Below are 25,632 nucleotides of genomic sequence, written 5' to 3' on the forward strand. Positions count from 1 at the left end.
CCAGGGATGCAAGGATTCTTCAATATCTGCAAATCAATCAATATAATACACTACATTAACAAATTGAAAAATAAAAACCATATGATTATCTCAATAGATACAGAGAAAGCCTTTGACAAAATTCAACATCCATTTATGATAAAAAAAAAAAAACCCCTCCAGAAAGCAGGAGTAGAAGGAACATATCTCAACATAATAAAAGCTATATATGGCAAACCCTCAGCAAACATTATCCTCAACAGTGAAAAATTGAAAGCATTTCCCCTAAAGTCAGGAATAAGATAAGGGTGCCCACTCTCACCACTACTATTCAATATAGTTTTGGAAGTTTTTGCCACAGCAATCAGAGCATAAAAAGAAATAAAAAGGAATCCAAATTGGAAAAGAAGTAAAACTCTCACTGTTTGCAGATGACATGATCCTCTACATAGAAAACACTAAAGACTCCACCAGAAAATTACTAGAGCTAATCAATGAATATAGTAAAGTTGCAGGATATAAAATTAACACAGAGAAATCCCTTGCATTCTTATACATTAACAATGAGAAAACAGAAAGAGAAATTAAGGAAACAATTCCATTCACCATTGCAACGAAAATAAAATACTTAGGAATAAATCTACCTAAAGAAACAAAAGACCTATATATAGAAAACTATAAAACACTGATGAAAGAAATCAAAGATGATACAAATAGATGCAGAAATATACTGTGTTCATGGGTCAGAAGAATCAATATAGTGAAAATTAGTATACTGCCCAAAGCAATCTACAGATTCAATGCAATCCCTATCAAGCTACCAATGGTATTTTTCAGACAACTAGAACAAATAATGTCATTGTTTTATAGGTGTCCTTTCTTCATTTTCTTTTTAAGAATGAAAGATTCACTTCTTCATAAATTTGAAAAAGTATTTGATGTTTTTTGTTTAGCAGCTTCACCACAATGTATCTAGGTACAGATTTATTGTCATTTATCTTCACTTATTGTCATGGTACTGAGAATGCACTTCTGATCTAAGGACTTGTGTCTTTCTCAGTTTTGAATAATCACAATCTTTAAATATTGTTTCTCTACCATTCCTCCCATTCTCTTCTTTTAGGAACTACTAGTACTTCTCAGACTAACTCCTCTGGACTCTTAACCTGTTTTTCCATATTTTCATTTCTTTCTCTCTCTGTGCAGTAGAGCAGTCAAGGGTTAAGTGGGTCAGCACAGACATGGGGGTCTTCAGACTGTTGAGGGAGCTCAGATCAAAAGGCTCCAGCAGTTTTATGGACCCTGGGGAGAGGTGGAAAGGAAGGATGAGGGGGAAGGGCTCAGAATGGAAATACTGAGTCTGCTGGAGAAAAGTAAGCCTGCAAGGTGAAAATGCCTCCAAACATAAGGCAGCCTCATCAGAGGCATCTCAAGAAGACCTCTGCCCAAGGCCCCAAATAAAGAAACTGTAAAACAAAGGTGCCTGGGCTACAATACAAATATGTGAAAGAGCGTGACTGGCTGTGAAGGGGGCAAATCCTTGACTGCAACCCCCTTCCAAGACTGCAATGTCTTCTTGGCTGTGCAAAAAGACTGAAGTGGTGAGGCCTTGAGATAGACTGTACCTGGCCTTTTGGAGGAATGACAAGGAAGCCAGTATAGCTGGGGCAGAGTAAGTGAAGGGAAGACATCTGAAAGTTACCAGGGATCAGCTTACATAAGACTTCATAGTTCACAGGAAGGATTGGGGTATAGTTCTCCATCTGATGGGAAGGGATTTGGATATAATTTTCAGAATGATGAGAAGCCATCAGAGACTTTTGAACAGGAGTGTTATACTATCTGAGATGCATTTTTAAGGATAAATTGGGCTTAAGGAATTAGATTTGGGAACAAGGGTAGAAGTAGGGAGATAAGTGAGGAGGCAATTGCAATTATCCAATCAAAAGGTAGTGGAGGTTTGACCTAGGGTACTATCTGCAGATACAGTGAGAAATATTCCAATTCATAACATATCCCAATGAGGTGAGAGAATTTATGGAGTGGTGGTAGGAGAAAGAATAAAATGAAAAGGTAAGAGGTGGTGGCCACAAGGTGAGATGCTTGCTATTGAGAGTTTTTAGGAAGTGAGGTGATAACAATAAGATCTGAATTCTGGTCCAGGGAGGAGATGACTGAGGTAGAAAGGACAAGATACTGGAGGAAAAGAGGACAAGAAAGAGAGAGGTTGGGCATTGTATGCAATGGGCTGAATTGCCTAGACAAAGGCAGTGATGGGGAAGCTAGGTGCTCAGATCTTCAGTGAATAAGGGTGTGCCTAAGACAAGATGGATAACAACAACTATAAGGGGCAGCGGGTGGTACAATCTGAGGGCTTGGACTTGCCAGGAGCTGAGTTTTTTGACATGTAGTGATATGTTTTACATTTATCTTATATGATACTTCATATATTTTAATAGACCATATTTCATATAATATATAGTATAGTTATATATTTGATAAAATATACAGATATTATATACCTATAATATATGTACATAACTGTGTATGTATTTATATCTATAGTGGGATCCACAGTGAGCATGAGATCAAAGCAAAGCTAGTCTTAACAGAAATATCATCTCAGCCATGAAAACTCCTAGAGAACCATCCCTGCCCTAGTCACTACTTAAGGGGTGATGAGAGGAAATTGACCAGGATGTCAGAATTTGGGAAAGAATGGAGTTTCAAGAAGGAGAAACTGCCAACAGTGTGGTGTTCAACAGTGTGGTCAGATAAGATAAGGTCTAAAAAGTGTTCTGCATTTAACAATGGGGGGAAGCCACTGACAACACTTGCCAGGGACGTTTCATCAGCGAGGTGGAGACAGAGGCAAGGGTGGAGACAGCAATCACTGCTTAGTCTTTAAGAAAGTTCACTTGAGAAAGAGAAACTACAAGCAGTAGCAGAGGGTACTGCTGAAGTAACTGCTGGGAGGAAGGGAGAGGGTTTACCAAGTAGAGTGAGCAGCCCAGAGGCCAAGTTAAGTGAACTAGAGACAAGTGATTTGTAATGTCACCAGTCTAATCAGTTGAATAATTTTCTCCAGGAGCGTTCAAACATTGTCATGAGAACAGATATGTAGATCAAAAGTAGATTGTTCTTGGAATGAAATCTGCACAAAAGGGCAAGTTTACAGAAGTTTCTTACAAAGGAATAATTGAAAAAATATACTATTGCTGCACTATCCAACATGATAACCACTAGCCACATGTGGCTATTTAAATTTAAATTAGCTAAAATTAAGTAAAATGAAAATCAAGTATCTTAGTCATACCTCCTACCTACTAAGAGACTGCTTTTGGAAAGCACTGCATTATAAGGTATAGACTGGATAGAGCTGAAGTCATGAGGAAGTTCAGAAACAGATGAAGGTAATCAAGAGCAAATCTTGGAAGATGATATCTTGCAGACAGAGATTGGTACATTGAGGTTTAAGATTCTAGGGACAGAGATGTTCTTAGCAATAATATTTAGGATTATGCCATGGGAAAGGAGTTGCTGAAATAGCCTGTGGATGAAGATCTTTCAAGTGGCAAAGATCAAAGAACATTGAGTCATGGTTGCTGGTAAACTTATCCATGCCAAAGCCACCTTTGATATTTGATAGGAACAATTGATTGAAAAGGAAGACCTTACATCTAATGCCAAAAATCTTCAGTGAGTAAGGAAGTAGTGACAAATGATTAGTAGCTAACAGCAGTGAAAGAGAAGAATACCTTAAAGACGGAAGAGTGTTACTAAAGGTCCCTGTAAAGTGTCATAAAACAAGCAGTGGCTGGGGGCAAAAGCACAACCTTATGGGAAACATTTGATGAAGAGGTTGAAGACATAAAAGAGTTTATTACAATGGAATGACACTGGTAGGGCTTTGGAGGAAGTTTAGTAAAAGAAGGGAAATTCATGAGTACAGATAAGCATAGTAATATGAGAAGTAGATGACCTAGAATACATAAGATATGCATTTGGGTAGTAGCTGGGGAAAACTGAAGTCCTGGGTGGGGTCAGAGACCTCACAAGTTTAGATGACTATAGTTTCTGTGTGAAAGCCAAACAGTATCTTGGTGATAAAGTCCTCGGCTGATAAAGTGGACTTTATCGTCAATGTCCTCCTGATAAAGACATTGGAGGTTTCTAAATGGATTCTTGAGTGGCCATCTCCTAACATATTTATATGCTAAGTGCTAAGTCACTCGAGTCATGTCTGACTCTTTGCAACTCTATGGACTGTAGCCCACCAGGATCCTCTGTCTAGGGGATTTTTCAGGCAAGGAAACTGGAATGGGTTGCCATTTCCTCTTCCAGAGGATCTTCCTGATCCAGGGATCCTTTATGTCTCCAGCACTGGCAGGTGGGTTCTTTACCACTAGCACCACCTGGGAAGCCTGTTATAACTAGACCCAGACCATTTCTATGACTCAAGTGCCAGGGAAGAGAGAGAATCTCAATGTTTAATCTCCAGGGGAGCCCAGTGAATATAGTAGCTGGGTGGCCTTAAATTTAGGGTCATAACAGGGGAAGCCTGAAGCCACTTAGAGAGAGCAGACTTTGAGCTAAATCTTCCCTATATCGTCAGAGAAGTGATTAGCATGCATATCTCTGAGTTAAGTCATGGAAGCCAGTGGTTGGTGGGGAACTATGGAGTCTAAGTTGTGAAATACTTTCAGTTCCACTCAAAAGGAACTTCAGAGTGATTTCCACTCCAGGGTGTAGAGAGAAGGTTTGGGGAGGGATGGGTGGAAACAGATATTTCCTATTTCATCATCACTCTTTTCCACTGTAGACAGAGATAGAAATACTCTACTGCAGCTTTTCAAACTGGAGGTCTGTTAAAAATGCAGATTCTGACTCAGAAGGTCTGGAGTAGGGCTAGAGATACTGCATTTCTGACAGTCCCTGAGTGACGCTGATGCCTTTAAAACACAGATCACACTTTCGGTTGTTAGATGAGAGGGGAGCGGTTGGATGGGTGGAAGAAAAATTCCTTCTTATCTTTGAGAGAGGGAGCCTGGGTCATGGATCTGTCTGTCGGTGGAGAAAGCAGGCAGACAGGAGAAGAAGTACTGTGAGGCTGTGTAGAGATGCAACCCTAAATCAGGGAGACAGAAGAAGCCAAAGGCAAAGTAATTTCCAGGCTAGAGGCACAACTGACTGCTGAGTAATAATATACCATGTCAGTTAACTGACAGAATTTTCAACTATGTATTTGGTTTCTCCACTAGGTCATCTGCTCTATATCATATGGCAAATTTGTGATAAAACCAGCATGAGTTTCCCCAGAGATAGTTGCTAGAAGCTTTTACAGCAGGTGGCACCCTTAGATTATCACTCAGAGTTTAGCAAAGGAACATTATCCCGGGAGTGCCTGGTAAGGTGGTTACTGAAAACAGAAAGTTGTCTTTAAGTCCCCCTTTCACTGTTCCAAGTATCCAGGTAGATTTTCCCACCTCTCTCCACTATGGAAATACATGCTGTACAGAGACTGTACTTTATACTTTCAAGGGCTTCACAGTATTCTAGCAAGTATAACGCAACAAGCAGTGATTCAAACTTGTGCTGACTCTCAGTGATGCCTGGAGTCCCTTCCCATAGAGTTCAAGACCACCCCAATCCCCTCCTTGCTTATCCATTCTCACTGGGCTACTCTGTACCCACTTCAGTTTTGCCAAGTGCATATCACTATTTCTCTTTTAGAAAGAAAAACCCATTTCTCTTAAGAAGAGAAACCCATTGATCATATCAATTTAAGTTCTCCTACTACCACCCAAGAACACCTCAAGTAACATCTCTCATCTCCCTCGCCAACCTACCTCTCCTTTCCTTTTTAATGTCAACATCCCTTTACTGAAGTCTGGAATGATGAAGCTTAGTTAGAACCCATCCTAATTCCCTTCCCAAAGTGGCATCTAACTTCATGTTAACTAAGAAACAGCATTTCACCACCTAACCCTGTACTTCTCACTCACCACAATTTCTTGGCAAGTTTCAAGTAATTCTGTGATCCAGAATGAATCCTACAAAACCCTATAATCCATCGCATTTAAGGAGTTATGTGGCCCAAATATAAACCCCAATATGCCCTCAGGAATGAAAACCTTTCTCTGAACTCTCCCAGAACATTCTCTAGGGTTTGAAAAAGTTTCCAAAAGCAAATGCATGCATGCTGAGGAGAGCAAGTTTGTGGTACCTGGGGATTCCCCAATACTCCAAAAGTACATCCTCACCTTCCCACTTGTGATTCATTTCCAGCATTTCATTCATGTACTAAAATGGTCTTTGACCACCACAATCCCAAAACAACCATCATATTTGCCCAGTTCTCTTTCTGATCTCTGAAAGAGCTTAGATAGGTTACAGAATAGAGGCCTTGGTTGACCATTTGTGTCATTTCCAAACTGTTTTATATCCTTGAAAGAGCTGGCTGTGGGAGAAGCAGTCATGAGGAAAGCTCTATAAAGGGAACTATTTGAATTTTAAAGATGTTATTCACTGTGGTTCCCAGCTACAAGACATAATGAAAGGAAGGATATCACATTTGTTACCATGGTCAGAAATCTTTTCTCCATAGCGGGTCAAGGAATTAGGGAATAGGGAAGGGAGGGGGAAACTTTCAGTCATGGTAAAGCAGTACTGGAGCCTATAACAGCTACGGTGGAAAGAATTAATATTCAGATTATAGAAAGGTAACCAGTGGGTGAAAGAGTTATATAACTCTGCTGGCTTTTCCTGTTCTGGCATTTAAATTCACAGAACCACAGTACTGGAAGAAACATTAGAATGTTTAGTCCACCCATTCATTAAACAGATAAGAAAACCAAGCTGCACAGGAGTTGCAGTTTGCACAAAGCCAACCAGTTAGCAGTAGAATGAGAACAAAAACCCCTTCCTTTCTCCACATACCAGTGTGTATGCACTGTTCCAGAGTTTAATATCTTCTTCTTCAAGATCATTACTAAGAAGATAGCAACTGGGTATTGTATAAAGAGAAATGGAGTTTCTGAGGTTTTTATTTTTCCCTCTTGTTTCTCCTTCCCCAGTTTCCACCATTCCTTTTTCAGGTGCTGCTTCCTTGAAAAGTCATGCCTTCTTCAACGAGACTGGAGAACTGCCATGCCACTTTCCAAACACTCAAAACCTCAGCCTGGACGAACTGGTGATATTTTGGCAGGATCAGAATAAGTTGGTTCTCTATGAGCTATTCAAAGGCCAAGAGAAGCCAAATAATGTTCATCCCAAGTATATAGGCCGCACAAGCTTTGACCAGGACAGTTGGACCTTGCGACTCCACAACGTTCAAATCAAAGACACAGGCTCATATCAATGTTTCATCCATCATAAAAGGTCCCAAGGACTGATTTCCATCCACCAGATGAGTTCTGACCTGATAGTGTTGGGTATGTAGTCAATGGTGTGTTCAGATCCCAGGCCTTCTCAGATAAGACTTCAATAGGTGGGGAAGGGGGTACCTCGAGAGAGAGGCAGAGGACAGCCAAGTCTAGGAAGCCCGCCTGAGGGGAATGCAGGGCTTGGGAGTAGGGAACTAAAAATCCTTTGTACTATTTATGGCTTACTTCTGAAGGATCTGTAAGAATCTGCTCTGGGGACCAGCTAGAGCTAACTAAGCCAAGGTAATGCAGCTAAGTGAAAACCATGGGTGATTTGGACATTATTAAGTTTATATGAACCGTACAGGTCTCTAATCTCTTTTACATCCTTTTTTTCTTTTAGTCCAAGATTTCTCACCCACTAAATCTTTACCTGGAGTTCTTTGCAAGGGTGACAACTGGATAATTGGGGATTTCCCTCAGTCTCCTGCAAGTTGCTTACAACTTGCTTGTTGCCCAATCATGAGCCCAGAAGACAGGAGGGAAATAACCCAAGGCACACAATCCAAAAGCTGACAAACCAGCTCCTCTATTTTTCCAAGCCTTGAAAAAACCTAAATGACACTACAGATTTTTTTTTATTAAAATACAATAAAATTAATCATTTTTATCTGGGTGTATAGTTCTATTAATTTGAACTTAGGTACAGATGTATGTAACCAGCAACACAAAGAAAGTGAAAGTGTTAGTTGTTCAGTCGTGTTCAACTCTTTGTGACCCCTTGGACTGTAGCTCACCAGACTCTTCTGTCCATGGGATTCTCTGGACAAGAATACTGGAGTGGGTTGCCATTTCCTTCTCCAGGGGATCTTCCTGACCCAGGGATCTAATCTGGGTCTCCTGCACGGCAGGCAGATTCTCTATCATCTGAGCCACCAGAGGTCAGTAACCAGCAATATAAACAGGATACAAATCATTTTCAGCACTCTAAAAAAAAATTTCCCCATGCTATGCCCTTTTAATCATACCCTCTCTATACCCATAACCCCTGTTTTGCCTCCTACAGACTTATCTTTTGTGACTATCAAATAAATGAAGTCATACAGTATGTAATCTTTTAAGACCAGCTTCTTTTATTTAACATAATGCCTTGGAGAGTCATCCAAGTTGTCACATGTGTCAAAAGTCTATTCCTTGTTACTATGAATAGCAACATTTTTGTTTATCCATTCAACCCATGGAAGACATTGGGTTGTTTTAAGTTTGGGGCTATTATGAATAGAACTGCTATAAACATTCATGTAAATCTCTATCTGGATAGATACCCAGGTGCAGAATTACTAGATCCAGAATAACTATAGTTAATGAGGTTTAAAGTAGATAACACCTTGGCAATGTACCTTCTATTGCCACATCAAATACAAGCAGAATGCTTAAGTAGTGGGTTGATAGAGCAAAACTTGTAAAGATAGCACACAAATCACTGAAATTATAGAAAAATATACTCAACTATTAGTTAGTACGTAGAACCTGTACAATACCTAGTGATTAGAGAAGGAGAGTAAGGGATTTGGCTGGCAGAAGGGGCTAGCCCTCCTGTGGCTCAGAGAGCACCTCCTTGATTGGGGTAAGCAGGAAGCATGGTGGCCCCAAACTCCATTCCTGAAAATAAATGTGGAATCATTATGTGGCTTTCACCATAGGTCAAGGCCCACAATTTACACACCCTAAGGCTGCCAAGTATACTCCCAATGAGTTCCCAGGGTACCTAGTTATCTGCTATTCCATTCCAGATACATCAAATTTAAACTGATTTCTTTCTTTCTTTTTTTGTACCTCTATTCTGCTTTCAGCTAACTTCAGTCAACCAGAAATAAGTCTAATTGCTAACCAAACAGAAAAGCCTAACATCATCAATTTGACCTGCTCATCTATGCAAGGTTACCCAGAACCTCAGGGGATGTATGTGAATCTAACAACTAAAAATTCAACTATCACCTATGATGCTGTCATGAAGAAATATCAAAATAATATCACAGAATTATACAATGTTTCTATCAGCGTGTCTTTTCCCATCCCTCCTGAAACAAATGTGAGCATCATCTGTGTCCTGCAACTTGAGCCAAGGAAGATAATTTTATCCCTACCTTGCAATATAGGTAAGCCTGCTTCCCCAGACTGTTCTTTTTATCAGGTATAATACACAGATGGGTAAGGCAGATCATCCAATGTCCCCTGCTTGCCAGGAAGCCTCCAACTGGGCCATTTTAGGATAATATAAGGAAGGACCTAGACAGACAGCTCCTGTTTCATCTGACTGTTACAAGGTACAGGAGGCTAAGACCCTATGGTGCATTTAAGGATGCATATTCTTATCTCTGATGCTGACCTGGTGTTTTGGGCTGCCTTTTGATAGAAGATTTTGAAGTTTAGGTCAGAAAATGCAGCATTTCTCCAGGCTAGAATTCTCTCATTCATTAAAACACACACACATGCATACATACATGTTATGAATACAGGACCATTCTAGACATTGTTGGTGGCAGAGGAGAAAACCAAAAGGTATAAGACATACTCTCTGCTCTCAGGAACCTTCTTGTAGAACCAGAACCCCATGTTGTACACACACGGTAAACTGGATTTAAAAAGACTGAATTGGAATCTAAATTATATCCTATGGAAATATACAACTAAATTTAAAAACAAGGGTGACTGACAATAAGATTTATAGGCATTCAGAGATAGGCAAGTTCCTAAAGGAAATGGGATCTTATATTACCGTAACAGAAATAACTGGGCTGAATAAGTGTGGTAAAGAGGTGACAGGTACTTGTAGTGGCTTCTGAAAATTCTGAAACAGCATCCAGACTTGGGTGGTTAGAGGGCCACAACCAATTAGTAGTACCTGCTGTGGGCACAGATCCATACACATGTGTCAAGGAAACGCTCAGAAGCAGAAATGCTTGTGGCATGTTGATGGTGTAATGTGGGACCAGTCCCACCGGAGGAAAGGGGTGAAACTAAGCAGTGCCCACTAATAGGAGCCTGCGATCTTAAATTCCTGGCTTTGCCCTGGAATACGTCCCCATTTGAGACTCCACTTCTGAGGAGCGATAACTGAAAAATTCTTCTGAAATAAAGGCAGTCTGCACCCACTCTGCCTTCAACACTGCTTATTCCAATCCCAACCCTTCCCCCCACCCATCAGCCTTCTGCTTGCCTTGGCCCCCTCCTCCAGCTCTGGCCCCTTGATTTGCCCCCTCCTAAGCATCCCTCCAGTTCCTTGCTCCATCCTCTGGCTTTGATGGCTCCCCTCTCCTGGTGTCTCATTGTTTAAATATAACTTGGCCTCCAGATGCATTCTTTTGTGTGTGTGTGTGTGTGTGTGTGTGTATATACATATATATATATACATATATATATATATGTATGTATGTATTTTAATTTTGGGTTGCACTTGGTCTTTGTTGATGCATGCAGGGGCATGGGCAGGGGCTCTTCCTTGCAGGGCAGGGGCTCTAGGCACATGGGCTTCAGTTGTGGCATGTGGCCCCTAGAGTGGGGACTCAGTAGTTATGGCACATGAGCTTAATTGCTCCGAGGCATGTGAAATCTTCCTGGACCAGGAATCAAACCCATATTTCTTGTATTGGAGGGTGGATTCTTAATCACTGTACCCGTAGGGAAGTCCCCTTGCATGCATTCCTATGGACAGCCCCTGGGGCCCACCCCCACCAGTCAACTTAGCTGTACCAGTAGGCCAGTCCTCTCTCCTGATGCTGATTTCCTTCTGATTACCTCTGACTCTTAACAGTTAAGTAAATGGCATGGTCACTCTACCTGTCCTGGTTGCTTCTACTATAGCCTCTCTTGGGCTGACAGAAGCCTCTCCCACACTGTCCTGAGATTTAGAAACTTCCTGAAGCTGCCACCATCACCACAGATGAAACACCCTGCAGATCTCTGCCATGACTCCCACAGGTACAGGGCCCTTCTATCACTACAGCCTCATCATGGCTCACCTTTCTGCTGCTTCTCAACTGCTACCAAAATATTCCTCACTGCCACCATATTCAGAAATGTTTCAGCTCCAGCTGCCTCAGGAAGATGGGGCTTGCCTCTCTGGGTCCCTATTCTCTGGCTAGATCAGAGATAGGTTAGGCCCCACATCAAGGAACATTTTTGGGGTATCCAAATGTGGCAGCCTCCATGACAACAAGTATTACCCTCCTCTACTGGGATGCCAGACAGGCTCAAGTGTGGTTAAACTGGGACAGACTCAAAAAGTATTGAATGTGACCTGCAGTGCCAACAACTCCTTTTCTTAAGGTCCCAGGAACTCGGTGTGGGTCCACAAACTGCCCCTAAGCTAATGGGAGGTCAACTGGTCCTAGTCTCCTGTTATTTGAGATTAACTACCAGACCTGTTCTCATAAATGTCTATAAAATGGGCCACTCAGCTCTATTTCTCCTTCCCAAAGCCTGTTTTACTAACTTCTTGGAAGTAAGTCCTGATTTCTCAGGAGCTGATTCTGACCCTGATTTCCTCAGGGCATGAAGAAATATCAAAGGTTTACCGTAGGTGGGACATATTGAAAGCTGTGTTGAGAAAGTCCACTGTGACATCAGGGGGACAAACAAATAAATGTGGAGACTGGAGGCCTGTGAGGCGGCTGTTGTGTTTGTCTGGGTGAGAAGTGTCTGGAGCCTGATACTCAGATGGTATTGGACAGAGGACTTATTCTAAGGGAAAATTCAGGACCGTGGAGGGGGTTGAGGAAGCAGGATGCTGCCCAGCTGTCTGTACCTTCAGAGCCTCAGTGTACATACATTGCCCAGATTCCACAACCAAAGGCCAAGTTGAACCTCTTCTAGATCATCAGGGTCATTGTCATCCCAGCCTCTGGGAAGGGAAGGCAAGACAGCTAGTCCAGGCAATGGATCAGAGTTTCTGGCTTGGTTCTTAGTCAGCTGCTGAGGCCCTGAGACTGGGATTCTCTTTGGCCAAAATCATGTGAGTTTCAGGCTCCTCTGGCAGTAGAGCCCTGAGGAGATGCTGGCTTGTAAAGAAAGAGAAGAGCAGTAATTATAAAACTTTTATAATCAACCTTCCTGGCTGATTGCAAACTTGGGTTCATTTCTAGATGCAAAGTCACCTGTGCCAAGCCCCCCTGTCCCAGACCACATCCTCTGGATTGCGGCTGTGCTTGTAACAGTGGTCATTGTGTGTGGGATGGTGTTTCTAACACTAAAGAAAAGGAAGAAGCAGCAGCCTGGCCCCTCTAATGAATGTGGTGAGTCAGTGCTTGTCCTTTCTGCAGATTGCCACTTTGCAGCTGTTTCCTGATCAGCTGCCTTCTGGAGCTCCCTGGCTGAGCCCAGACCAGCAAAGAGTCAGCAAGTTTTTGGAGGAAAAGTTTCTCCCAGGGTCTGGAGCCCATATAGGTGGGAGTAAGAGCCAATAAGGTGGCTGTGGCTTTCCAGGAAAGGCAATGTTTCTAACCTAAGGTTTACAAATGTACTCCTCATTTCCAGCCAAACCTAATTGTTTCTTGGTTTACCTACTTCATGAGGTCACTGTGAGAATTCAACAAAGTAAAAGGGCGAAACTCTCCTAAACATTCATGATTATGGACCTGATGGTGTTCAAGCAAGGATGTTTGGTGGGAGAAGGGGAGGATTATGTGACCATAAGATTTTCCTTCTCATCTATTAAAAGTCTTGGTTTCCTAAGAAGTAAGTTAGATGAATTATGCCCCACTGACTTTAAACTATAATATTAATTCTTAATGATTACCAAGTATATCCATTACCACATACACTGAACATAAAAATTTTCTAAAGTTCCACTGGTAAGAAAAAAAATGATTATGCAGACAACATTTTAGTGTATATCTTCCAGATTTTTCTATGTATTAATCTGTTACTTTTCCACAAATGGGATAGTACTATGAGGACTGTTTTTCACAGTTTGGATAATGTAACATACTGTTTTCAAACTGTTTTATACTAAATGTAGGAAGAAAATTTTTAGTGCCACTAAGTATTATTCTGTAGCATCATTTAAAATGGCTCCAACATACTCCATTATGTGGATACACCTTAATTGATTTAACTAAGTCCTTTCTGTTGGACATTTGGGTTGCTCCTATAGTTTTCTATTGCAAACAGCACTGCATTGAGTAGCCTTCTCATTGACTTCTGTTGTAAAAATGTCCTATGTTTAATGTGAGCAAAGTGGTCCCTGCCTTTATAAGAATACCATGCCTGTTTGTGATTAAGGCTGGTTTGGATGATGTTGTAAGATAAAGTTGGACTTTATCTCACTAATTGCCTCCAGTAAAAGTTTGGTTGGTGCTAATAATTAAGGTACATCCTTCTCACTCATTTATGGTAAAAAGCACAAGATAAGTAATGCTTCTGGTCATCATCTTAAGATTTCAGGTACAGATTTTAAGAAAATAAATAGAGACATTAGTAGTCATTCATTTCATCCTGTTGTATTCCAAAAACAGTAAATTTGGAGGTGATAGTCCAATTTCAATACATTGACACAAAGCATATGGCAGAACCATTCAAACTGCCAAAGTACAGGGTGTACTGAGAGATTTCTGTGATATAAAAGTGTAAAATTCCCAGCACAGGGTCAGATTACAGATGTATCATGTTTGTCCAGGCTTTGACTTTTCAAAGCAAGAGTTTTTAACTTCTATTTCTCTCTCAATCTCATTGCCATTTAGATTTAGGTAAATGTGCAGATGCACCCTCTGCTTGGAAATAAGATGTTTCCTAAATTTGCTTTTGCAATGAAATGATTAGATTATGCAGGCTTCCCAGACAGCTCAGTGGTAAAAATCCACCTGCCAGTGCAGAAGACACAGGAGATTCAAGTTCAATCCCTGGATCTGGAAGGTTCCCTGCCAGAGGAAATGTCCGAGAACAATCCCACAGAGGAGCCTGGCCAGCTACAGTCCATAAGATCACAAAGAGTTGGTCATGATTTAGTGACTGAGAACCCACACGCAATTAGCTTACAAATGAAACAAAGCAAAGGGATGGAGGAAAGGCAGGTAAAAATGTTTCTTCCCCTAATAAGCAGTCAGAAAAAATTCAGGAGACTAGATAAGGAAGTTAAAGGGGACGTGTCTGTACACATGAGAGTGTTGGAAGGATGTTCAAGAAGCTATCTGTTGCGTTTTAGATGGTCACATTGAGATATGAGTGTTAAAAGGCAGAAAACCACAAGGGAGAGCATAATACATACACAAGCCTCTCAAGAATATGACAGAGAATACTGGTAGGAAACATCATTTGGTCAGATAATAACCTGTGCCAGCAAATTTGGTCAAAGAGAATAGCCTTGATATCACTGGAGAAGGGAGAGGTACTCAGGAACCAGGCCACATGGATATGAGATGTCTGTAAAAGTGGGTTCTATAACTTTAGCGATGTCTGCACTTGCTTGTGGATACCCTTGGCATTGGCTATATGATAGGCAGAATAATGCCACCAACAAGATATCCATCTCATATACCCCAAAATCTATAATAAGTTATCCTACATGGAAAAAGATTTTTTCATATATGATTAGTATAAAATGATGGGATTATCCTGGATTATCCAGGTAGACCCAATCTAATCATATGAATCAGAGAAGCTTTCCCATCTGGATTAGAAAGATAAAATGGAAGGAGAGAGCCAAAGCTTGAGACAAGCTTGACCCACCATTGCTGCTCTTGAAGACAGAGGGAGGGGCCCTGAGCCAAGAAATGTGGATGGCCTCTAGAAACTGGAAACGGTCCTCAGCTGGCTATGAAAGTAAGCAAGGAAATGGGAATCTCAGTCCACAAGGGACAAAATTCTGCCAATGACTATGGAAACAGTCATGACCTATCCACAGAGAAACAAGCTTACTGATGAGTAGAAATTTCTCCAACAATGCAGCTTCCTCCTAATCCAATATGCCTTTTCTCAGGGTACACAACTCTCCAACTAACTAACTTGGTGTCAAAAGTCCTTTCCAGTGTTTGGTAATTCCAGTTTTTCTCTTCCTCGGCCATACATATTTACCCTTTTTAGGTTGTTAAATGAATAAAAGGGAAAGGCCATGGTTGTTTTAGCTGGTTTCTTATCCCTCTTCTCTATTTTGGTTTTGTCAAATAGGGCAGTGAAGGCATGAGAAATTGCAACCTTCAATTACTGTCTTTTCCCAATCAGAAGTTACCCTGTCAGCTTACCTATTGGGGAGAAAGACTAAAATAGCTCCTCCTAAAGTTTTACTTCCTCATTTGTGTCTTGTGTGACTAAAATTTGTATTATAATAGTGCTTAGCAACCTCCAGTTTTTATAACTTGCCCCCCTCTACCAAATCTGGGACAGTCTCAGCTCTTTCAAGAATGATTTCTTAAAGGACAAATGTAGTTTCCAAAATAAATCATTTTTAACCATTTAAACAGAAACTTTCACAGGGCTTAAAAAATGAAACCAGGAGACCTCATCATATCTATCCTTCAAAATGCTAAATTTGAAATCAAATCCAAAAGTTTAGAATCCATCTTCTTATTGCTGCTTACATTTTAAAACAAGCCTTTTAAAAAATGGTGATGATTTTGTCATGAGTATGAAAGGATAATATAATTATTTGTGTTAGTGTACAGATATCCTTAAGTACTACATTCACCTATAAGCACTGTTATTTTTAAGAGAAACTTTGACAAAAATAGAACCTAACTAGATTTATAAAGTATCTGGAATATCAGTCAAATAAGAAATAACTGAGAATGCTCAGCCAGGACAAAAAGCCTTAAGGAGTACACAAGTGCTGCCTTTAAATATCAGAAAACTGCCATAGGGTGCAAGATCATACTTAACTGAAGCTCTAAAGGACATCTTAATGACAAAGGTTATAAGAAGGTAGAAGGAAATAAGAGGTTTTTCTAACAATTAAAGCTCTTTCAAAATTATATAGAAGACATAGACTTCTCTTTCCTCCCATGAAGGATTAACTGCTATAGAAATTGCCCTCCGGCAGTAAACAACTAGAATCAGACAAAATAGATATGACAGCTGTTTTCAGACTTTGGACAACAGGCTACAGAAAACTGCAGTCCCTAAGAGAAGGGAAAAGATGAGGTGAGCCCTGTGATTGTCCACAACTTACTGGATGGAGTCAGTTTCTAGGCTGCTCTGAAGGCAGGGGGAGCCCTAATACCAAACAAAACTAGAAAAAGACATTACAAGACAAGAAAACCACATATGGCCCTTGTGAACATAGATGCCAAAATGCTCAACAAAATTAGCAAATGAAATTTAGCAACGTATTAAAATATTAGACAACATGATTAAGTGGGATTTATTCTAATAATATACAGCAAGTTCAACATCCAAATAGCAAGCAATAAAATTCAACATATTGAAGAACTAAAAAGAGAAATCAAGGGGATACCTACCAAATATGTGTCAATAGATACAGAAAAAAGCATTTGGGAAAATTAATACACATCATAATTTTTAAAAAGAAAGATAAATTCCCATAAAAGTAGGAATACTCTTGAATTGAATTTAAAGGACATCTACCAAAATCTTTTGTTAGCATTATATTTAATGATAAGAGACTGCTTTCACCTAAGATTAGGAACAAGGCAAGTGTGTCACTCTCCCTTCTTTTGTTCAACGTTGTGCTGAAGTCCTAGCCAGTGCTACAACTCTAGAAAAAGAAATAAAAGGCATACATATTGCAAAGAAAGAGGTAAAACTGCCTTGTTTTGGCAGGTAAGATGAGTATGTTTATAGAAAAGCCTAAGGAATCCATTAAAAGCTATTAGAACTGATTGAGTGTAGCTAAGTCACAGGATACAAAGTCAATACACAAAATCAATCGTTTTTCTATATACTAACAACAAACAATTGTACATTGAAATTTTTAATACCAATTAAGGTAGTATCAAATAATCTTAAAGGCTTTGGAATAAATTTTAAAAAGAACAAGTACAAGATACCTATATATATATATAGGGAAAACTAAAAAACATTACTGCTGACAGAAATCAAAGTAGATCTAAATAAATGGAGAATTACGCAATGCTCATGGTTTAGAAGACTAGCTATTAAGATAAAATCTTCTCAAATTGATATTTGATTTCAATGCAATATCAAAATCCTGGCAGACTCTTTAGTAGAAATTAAAAAGCTTATTCTAAAAGTTATATGGAAATGCAAAGGATCTACAATTGCCAAAATAATTATGAAATGTCAGAACAAAGATGGAAGACTTATACTACCTAATTTCAAGATTTGTTTTACACCTACAGGAGTCAAGATGGTGTGACATTTGATGAAAGGACAGGCAAATCAACCAATGGAACAAAATAGAAGGTCAAAAAATAAACTCACATGATTTTGTCAACTGATTTTGACAAAAGTGCCAAGTTAATTCCAAGCTGAAAGGATAGTTTTTTCAATAATTGTATTGGGTCAGTTAGGTATCCAAATGGTAGACAGTGGACCTGGACACCCAAAAAATATCTCAAAGTGGATTATAAACCTAAAATAAGAGATACAATTAAAGGACTTTTGAAAGAAAACAGAAGAATTTTGTGAGTTTAGATTAGGCAAATCTTAGGACACAGTAAGCACGAATCGTATTATAAAAAGATAAGATTAGTAAACTGAACTTCATCAAAATTAAAAATTTTGCCCTTTGACTTTACTAAGAAAATGAAAAGTCAAGTCACAGACTATGACAAAATGTTTGCAAAATATACATATAATAAAGAACTTATAGGCAGAATATATAATTATGTGATGCTATTCAATAAGAAGATAATTCATATAAAAGTCACAAAGCAAAAGATTTGAAAAAATACTTCACATAAAAAGATACACAAGTGGCCAATAAGCAACAGTCACTCAGTCACATGTCATTAGTCATTGGGGAAACACAAATTCAAACCATAATGAGCTACCACCATACACCCACTAACATGGCTAAAATTTGAAAGACTGGTAAATATCAAATGTTGGAGAGGATATGAAGCAAATGAAATTCTCATGTTCCTCTATACAACCCAGCAATCCTAGGTAGTTATCTATGAGAAACAAAGACATATGTCTACACAGAGACACACACACACACACACACAAGTGTCCATAGCAGCTTTCTTCATAATACTGAAAACCTGACATGCTGAATTTTTACAGTTGGTGAATGGATAAACAAATGGTGGCATATACATACAAGGAAATATCTCTGAGCTATAAAAAGGAATGGGCTACTGCTAACATGAAACAGCATGAATAAATTTCAAAAATATTATGCTATGTGAAAGATACTTGGCACGAAAAGACTACACAATATATGATCATATTTACATGAAATCCTAGAATAAAGCAAAACCATTGTGGCATTAAGCAGATCAGTGGTTAGAGGGGATGGGTGGGAGAAAGAAATTGATTGAAAAGGGCCAGAGGGCACTCTTTGTGCTTATATAAATGTTCTATATCTTGGTTATAGTGGTAGTTATGTGACTGCATACATTTGTTAGACAGCAAAATCTGTATGAAAAATGATTGGATTTTACTGAGTATTTTATCTCAATAAAGCTGATTATTTTCAGACATATACACATAAACAGAACCACTAAAGACAGGAAGTGTTCAAAACCATCAGTATTGTTGAAAGGACTGCTGTGGTCTCTAAATTCCTCCATGGACCCTGGGTTAACAACCCCTGCTGTAAGGCTGTCAGTGGGATAATAGCACCATCACAACTGTCAACCCAGAGAAATTTTCTCCCTAAGTTGCATCAGTAGTGAGTCCATGCCAGTAGTAACTCAGGCATTTGGAGGTCTAGCTCACTAGAGATTTCCCACTTGATCCTGTCCATACAATATTGTGTATTATTTAGTAGCACCAGTTGGATAACCCAGTAGGGTGTCAACATATTCAATATTTCCTTTTCCGCCTCCTTCCAAACCTTACTTTCAGAAAAGGACTGGAAACTTTTTTCCCCATCATTAAATGTTTGCTAAAACTATATGTGGTACACCTCTCAGTAGCATTTTTATTTTAGTAAAGAATAGAGCTATAAGTAAAACCTATCCCCAATGTTAGAACTTAAGGCACAATGAGCAAAAGAAGGCATTTACTTTTGGGATGAAAGAAGCTCCTTCTCAGTCCCCACGAAATTTCATCAAGGAACCATCTATTCCATATATATGGCAACAATTTTCTCTGGGTCCTAGGACTTAGGAGCCTCTTCAAACTTTCCCTCTTATAGTATCTATGGGAAATACGTTTTCTGAAGTTGTTTTTGTCTCTTTAAGAAATCATCAAAGTGGAGGGGAAAGAGAGTGAACAGACTGAGAAAAGGTGAGTTCTGACCCTACAACATTATTGAAAGAGGTACAATCCCCAGAGTCTATAATTTAACTAGGCTTGGTATGAGGCATGCTGGGACCTCAGCATATTTGGAGAGGAAAAGGAAAGTGAGACTGGTTTGGACTTGGAGAAAAACATCATGGCTATAAATGGATGGCAGTGTGCCCTGTGCACAGTGCCCAAGGGTCATGGCAAGCTCAGTCGTCCTCAAGGGAAAAAAATACCAAAAGGGTCTGATGTGATGAGCATAGACTGCATCTTATTCACCATGGCAACCCCAGTACCTAGCACAATGCCTGGACCAGTAGGTGTCCTACATTTGTGGAATGAATAAATACATAAGTGAGAAGTGATAATAGGTACCCTTTAGCCTCAATGTCTTTGCATCTGCTGTGTCCTCTGCTTGGAATGTTCTTTGCCACTTCTGTACCTCATTCTTCAGATCTTGACTTAAGCTGCACTTTCTAAAAAACCCTTCCCAAACTAGATTATGTCATCCTGTTATAGTATCTTATGGATTCCTGTGCCTTTTCTTTATAGCACCAGGTTACACTTATATATTGGTATAAGGCTAAACTCTACAAACTTAACCAAATTAAACTCTACAGAGGGCAGGGAATATATCAGTGAAGGTCATCACTGTGCTGCCAGAACCTAGAAAAGTGTCTGGCATATAGGATAGTAGGTACTCAATAATTTTTTAAACTGTGAAATTGAAACAGCAAATATGCTTGAATCTATAGAAAGTAGCTTTTTAATAATACTAACAGTTTTCAGTAGTTGTAATTTTCATGGTGAAAATTCATTGAAAGATGATGAGATTTATTTATAGAATTTACAATCTAATGGTTTGACAAGTATATAAAATGTTGAAAGGATTTTTGTGGAAAAATAAACATTGTTCATTGGAGTTTTAGTCTCTCTTACGTTTGCTTTCAGCTGAGCAACAATTTTTTGTTTGACTTGTATTTATTTTTCACTTATTTAGCTTTCTTTGTAGATACTTTACCTAATCAAATCCAAACAAGAACAGCACTTAAGTAACCCTAAATATGGCATAGGGAGCAATGTGTATATCCTTTCCTTTGCATTATCTTTTGTTCACATATGAGGGCTATGGAATGCAGAATTTGGTGAGGTAATTTTTTTCTTTTTTAAGGGGTTCAAGTTTTCAGTTTTTTTATGTAATTTATTAAAACAAAAAAAAAAGTTAGTTTGTTTTAGTTTAAATAAACCATTTCTCCCACCTCCCTACCCCAACCCCAGCTCTAGCAGCCATCAGTCTGTTCTCTGTATCTGAGAGCTTGATTTTTTTGATTATTTGTTTTTTTTACTTTTAAATTCCAACATATAAGTGAAATAACACAGTATTTGTCTTTCTCTGTCTGATTTATTTCACTTAGCATGATACCCTCAAGGTCCATCCATGTTTGTCACAAATAGCAAGATTTCATTCCTTTTTTGTGGCTGAGTAGTAGTCTACTGAGTGTGTGTGTGTGTGTGTGTGTGTGTGTGTGTGTATAAGTGACAATTTCTTTATCCATCATCAGTGAACACTTAGGTTGTTTCCATATCTTGGTTATTAAAATAGATATTTCTTGAAAGAATGGATGGATGCATGGAGGAATACACAAAGATTCCTGCCAATCCACCTTTTCACACAATGAGGTAGTCAGATTATACCTCCACACACCATGAGAAACTGGGCTGTCAAGAATATTGAGGCACTAGTCACACAGTCATGAAGTCAAAGCAGCCCTAAGTCAAAAAAAGACACAGTCATGACCCCAGCATACATTGCTTCCAGTGTGCCCTGCACTCACCTGGATATACCGGATACTGAGGCTCAGAATCCTGGATGGAGCCCAGGTGCTACGCTCCCTTGTCAAAGCCAGCTCAGAAAAGGTCTGGAAGAGCCTACAGAGAGAAGGCACCAGGGAATCAGCATCTGGCAGTGGCAGGCCCAGACAAAAATCAGACAGAGTGAATAGGAAGCATGGATGGCACATCTCTTCAATTGTTTATTTCTCTTCATTGCTATTGCAATGCCATTGCTCATTCCTATGTTATATTCCATTGCTGAAGGCTAGAGAAAGAAAGTAGCTCTGTGAAAAAGAATACTGTGGCTCTAGAATGTGGCTCTAGAAAAATAATACTGTGAAATCTCACCAAATTCTTTTCTCTATTTTTCCAGAGTAGAACTCCAAGAACCTGACAGATCTGATGAAGTCCAGTGTGATGTTAACATTTCAAAGACAGCCTCAGGCAACAAAAGTGCTACAGATTTTTAATTAAAGAGTAAATGCCATATAACTATCTGTTTTTATATGCTTTCCTTTTCAAGTTTTGACTGACCTTTTCTTGTCTCTCTAAACCTTCTCAGAAGGCAAGAAAATATTACTATTACTATTAGCAAGGGGGTTCAGAATTCCCTCCAAGTAAAATAGCCTCGTACCATGCCAGCTCTGCTCTCATTGACAGGAGCAGATTTTAACTGTTTCTTTTCATTTCAGAACACACTTAAGAGTCAAGCCCATCTAACTGATTCCTGGCTCAGGAATCATGTGTGAGATTAACAACTCGTGTTTCAGATTTGGTCTCTTTTCTTAATTTTATAAATAATGTTTTACGTAGAACTCCCAATTCCTGGAATCATGGCTTTTATCTACTCTGAATCTCAGATAGCACCTCATTCCATCTTGTATACCTGTGACTGAACAACTACCTTTTCAGTCTGGGTGGGAGTTATGTATTTTATGGCCTTATAATGTTTTGAAGTATAGAGAAATATGTACTATAATAATGTAATTACTGAGAAAAGTCCACACTCTGCTAAGGAGTTCTAGTCCCTCTGTGAGGGTCAGTAAGGAAAATGATGGTCCAACGTGCTGACAATGAGCAGACCAACTCAAAATCTGGGAAATTAGAGAGACAGAGAAGGAACCAGTTCTGTAGCCATTACCATCGGGGCTGATGCTAATATTAAGGAGGATCCACCTGCCCAAGAAGCTACTGCTGAGCCTTAGCAAAGACTGTTGGATAAAGCTGAAGAATGCTGTGCATAATAAACTCTGCTTCTCTTCTTGGGGAAAAAAATGAGACAGTGGCCTGGGGCAACTGTGAGAAAGCCAACAGAGAGATCACAATACTCAAAATAAGAAAAAAAAAAAAAAATGAAAGCTCTTGACCAATAGAAATGCAAATGAATGTTAAGTGTGTGCAATTCTTCAACAAGCCCCGGGAAGAACAACAGATGGACAGTTATCCAAATGGACCTAAGGCCGACAGCAGTTTCCTTGGAGGTTGGAAAGGGTTTTGATGATAGCCAGGTTGTTGTAATGTTTCACCAGAGCTGGAGAGGGAGAGCTATCATCTTAATAATGGGGTGATGGAAGGAGGCCTAGGTCTCTTTCAATGAATGACTGAGAGTGAAGGAGTTGAAACATAATTAAGAGGACCAAAATGCACATTGCCCAGAGGCTGACTAAGCCCATACCAGCTGTCCCAGAGCAGGGCTCTGGGGACTCTCTATGTGTCATCTCTCAACAACCGGAAAACTGGGCACAGGAGAGGAATATAGTAGCCCAGTAGAAATGAGTTAGGACTCTGGCTCTAAGACAGCATCATTAATGGATGGAGAAGCCTCAGTCCAAACCTAAAGAGAACTCTGGGAGGCCCACGCTGCAGAAAGTAGTTCTCATTCTACACTTTGTTGTTGTTGTTCAGCTGCTCAGTCATGGCGCGTTTGTTTTACATAAAGGACCCTGAAGCGTTGTAGATGGCTACGCTAGCCATGCTTAAACCTGTAATAGTTAACAGCTGTGTTCTCTGCCCTGCCCTCGCCTTCATTAGACTCTAAGCATCCTCATTAGACTCCAACATGTTGTGTGTGTGTGTGTGTGTGTTTTAACTTTTTAGCTTATATTGGAAGATAGCTGATTATGTTGTGGTGTTTTTGCGTGTACAGTAAAGTAGTTCAGTTACACATACACATGTATCTAGTCTCAATGAATTTCTATTAGAATGATGTGTGCTAAGTCGCTTCAGTCGTGTCCGACTCTTTGCGACCCTACAGACTGTAACCCTCCAGGCTCCTCTGTCCACGGGATTCTCCAGTCAAGAATACTGGAATGGGTTGCCATGCTCTCCTTCAAAGGATCTTCCTAACTCAGGGATCAAACCCCTGTCTCAGACATCTCCTGCATTGGCAGGTGGGTTTTTTACCCCCAGCACCACCTGGGAAGCCCATTAAAATGATGTAAAAGTCTAAATTTTCTACTTCAGCAATACTTACAGTCTGACATCACTCCCTATATCCTCCTAAGTTATGTCTTTCCTCTTGATAGTGCTAAGATAGCCCCAGTCTCCAGTCACCTAGCTAAAAGCCCCGACTCACTCCAAACACTTTCCTCTTCCCTTTCCTTTAACCATTGGATAAGTAAGGGTGTCTTACATGATTCTATGTTTACCTAGGTACTGAGATATAAGGGGTGTTGTTTCTCAGGGTAACCAGGAAATCTGAAGTTAAGGAAGGGATACTTGCCTTTCAGTTTGTAATGTTTTATACCATGTAATGTGTGACTGTATGTACATCAAACAAAAGCTTAGTGTAAAAATGTATTCCTTGAAAATACTTTGATTATAAAATAAATGCATATAACTGTATTGTATATTTGAAAGTTGCTGAGAGTACGTCTTAAAAGTTCTTATCACAAGAAGAAAATTGTGTAACTATGTGTGGTGATGAATGTTAAATTGTTGAGGTGATCTCTTAATAAATACTATGTCAAATTGTTATGTTGTACACATAAAGTGAATACAGTGTTATATGACAATTATATTCCAATTAGAAATAAATACATGGCATATGAGAAGAGCTAGGGAAATTGTGTAAAAAAGAAAATTATCCAGGTTGTATGAGGGCATGGATGTGTCTAATTTCTTCACCAGTGAGTAAGATAGTACCTAAGATAGGCACCTAAGATAGTACCTCAAAAACATTTGTATAAGGACTGAACAGAACATTAGCATACCCTCTGGTGAAAACATCTCCTCTTGTGTATTAAATTGTCTAGGCCTTCCGTGTTCCAAGTCTGGGAGAAAGAACCCCAAGTAAGGTGAAAAGTGATCATGAGTTGTAATAACAGTACTAGCTATTATTACTGGTGTTTATTCTGTGCCAAGCGCTCTTATAAACCTTTAAACTCACTATCCCATTTAATCCTCACAACAATGCTATGATGAAGGTATTGGGCTCTTTTGCCCATTTTGCTGATGAGGAAACATAGGCAAGGAGAGGTGAAAATGATTTACCCAAGGTCATTAACTTAGTGAGTGACAGAGCTGGGGAAAATTTTGTGAATCGTGGCCCCTTCCACCCTTCTATTTCCCAGCCTTGTGTTTTCTGGCCAGGGGACAGGCAGCATTTTGGTTGATTGCCAGTTGAATGTCCACACTCCATCTTACACTACCTCAGCCTTCCAAAGGCGGTGCCTCCAAAAGACCGATCACTGAATTTTCCAGGAGCCATTCCATCATCTCATAAGTCCAGAATATGTGGGTGATAAGGCACATGACATGACAAATGCATGATTAGAGAAAACATGAGCTACTGTTGCTGACTCTAATTCCTCTCCCACCATCCCTGTCACTTATTACTCTTTTGCAATCCACCCTCCTCTGCCATTCTGAAGCCAGTTTTGTCTACTCAGTGTCCCCATGTTTGTGAACCCAGACTAGAAAGCAAGGAGTCATCTCTGACCACTGCCCTCTGGCCTTTCTCTTGGCACCCACTGCCCACTCCCACCCACCTGCCACATCTGGTCATCACCAGGCCAGGCAAAGATTCCTCCAGCTTTAGCATCCACCCCCTCTTTTCTCATTCAAGCTCTTATTTCCTCATCCTGAGAAC

General features: G+C 39.7%; 1 protein-coding gene across 8 annotated transcripts in view; it reads left to right on the plus strand.

Annotated features, from left to right (window-relative positions):
* Window positions 1-24,516, plus strand: part of CD86 (CD86 molecule) — a 65,427-nt gene extending 40,911 nt beyond the window's left edge. For 2 of the 8 annotated variants that reach the window (XM_020887263.2, XM_070466053.1), the window contains exons 3-7: window positions 7,056-7,412; window positions 9,197-9,502; window positions 12,488-12,637; window positions 19,667-19,712; window positions 21,916-24,516. In XM_020887263.2, coding sequence (XP_020742922.2) covers window positions 7,056-7,412; window positions 9,197-9,502; window positions 12,488-12,637; window positions 19,667-19,712; window positions 21,916-22,012 — 956 coding nt within the window. In that variant the 3' untranslated portion in view covers window positions 22,013-24,516. The remainder of the gene's footprint in view (window positions 1-7,055; window positions 7,413-9,196; window positions 9,503-12,487; window positions 12,638-19,666; window positions 19,713-21,915) is intronic. The other 6 variants (XM_070466055.1, XM_070466054.1, XM_070466057.1 and 3 more) reach the window with 5 other exon arrangements.
* The last annotated feature ends 1,116 nt before the right edge of the window (window positions 24,517-25,632 follow it).

This window comes from Odocoileus virginianus, chromosome 4 (genome assembly GCF_023699985.2).
Source record: "Odocoileus virginianus isolate 20LAN1187 ecotype Illinois chromosome 4, Ovbor_1.2, whole genome shotgun sequence".
Taxonomy (NCBI): Eukaryota; Metazoa; Chordata; class Mammalia; order Artiodactyla; family Cervidae; genus Odocoileus; species Odocoileus virginianus.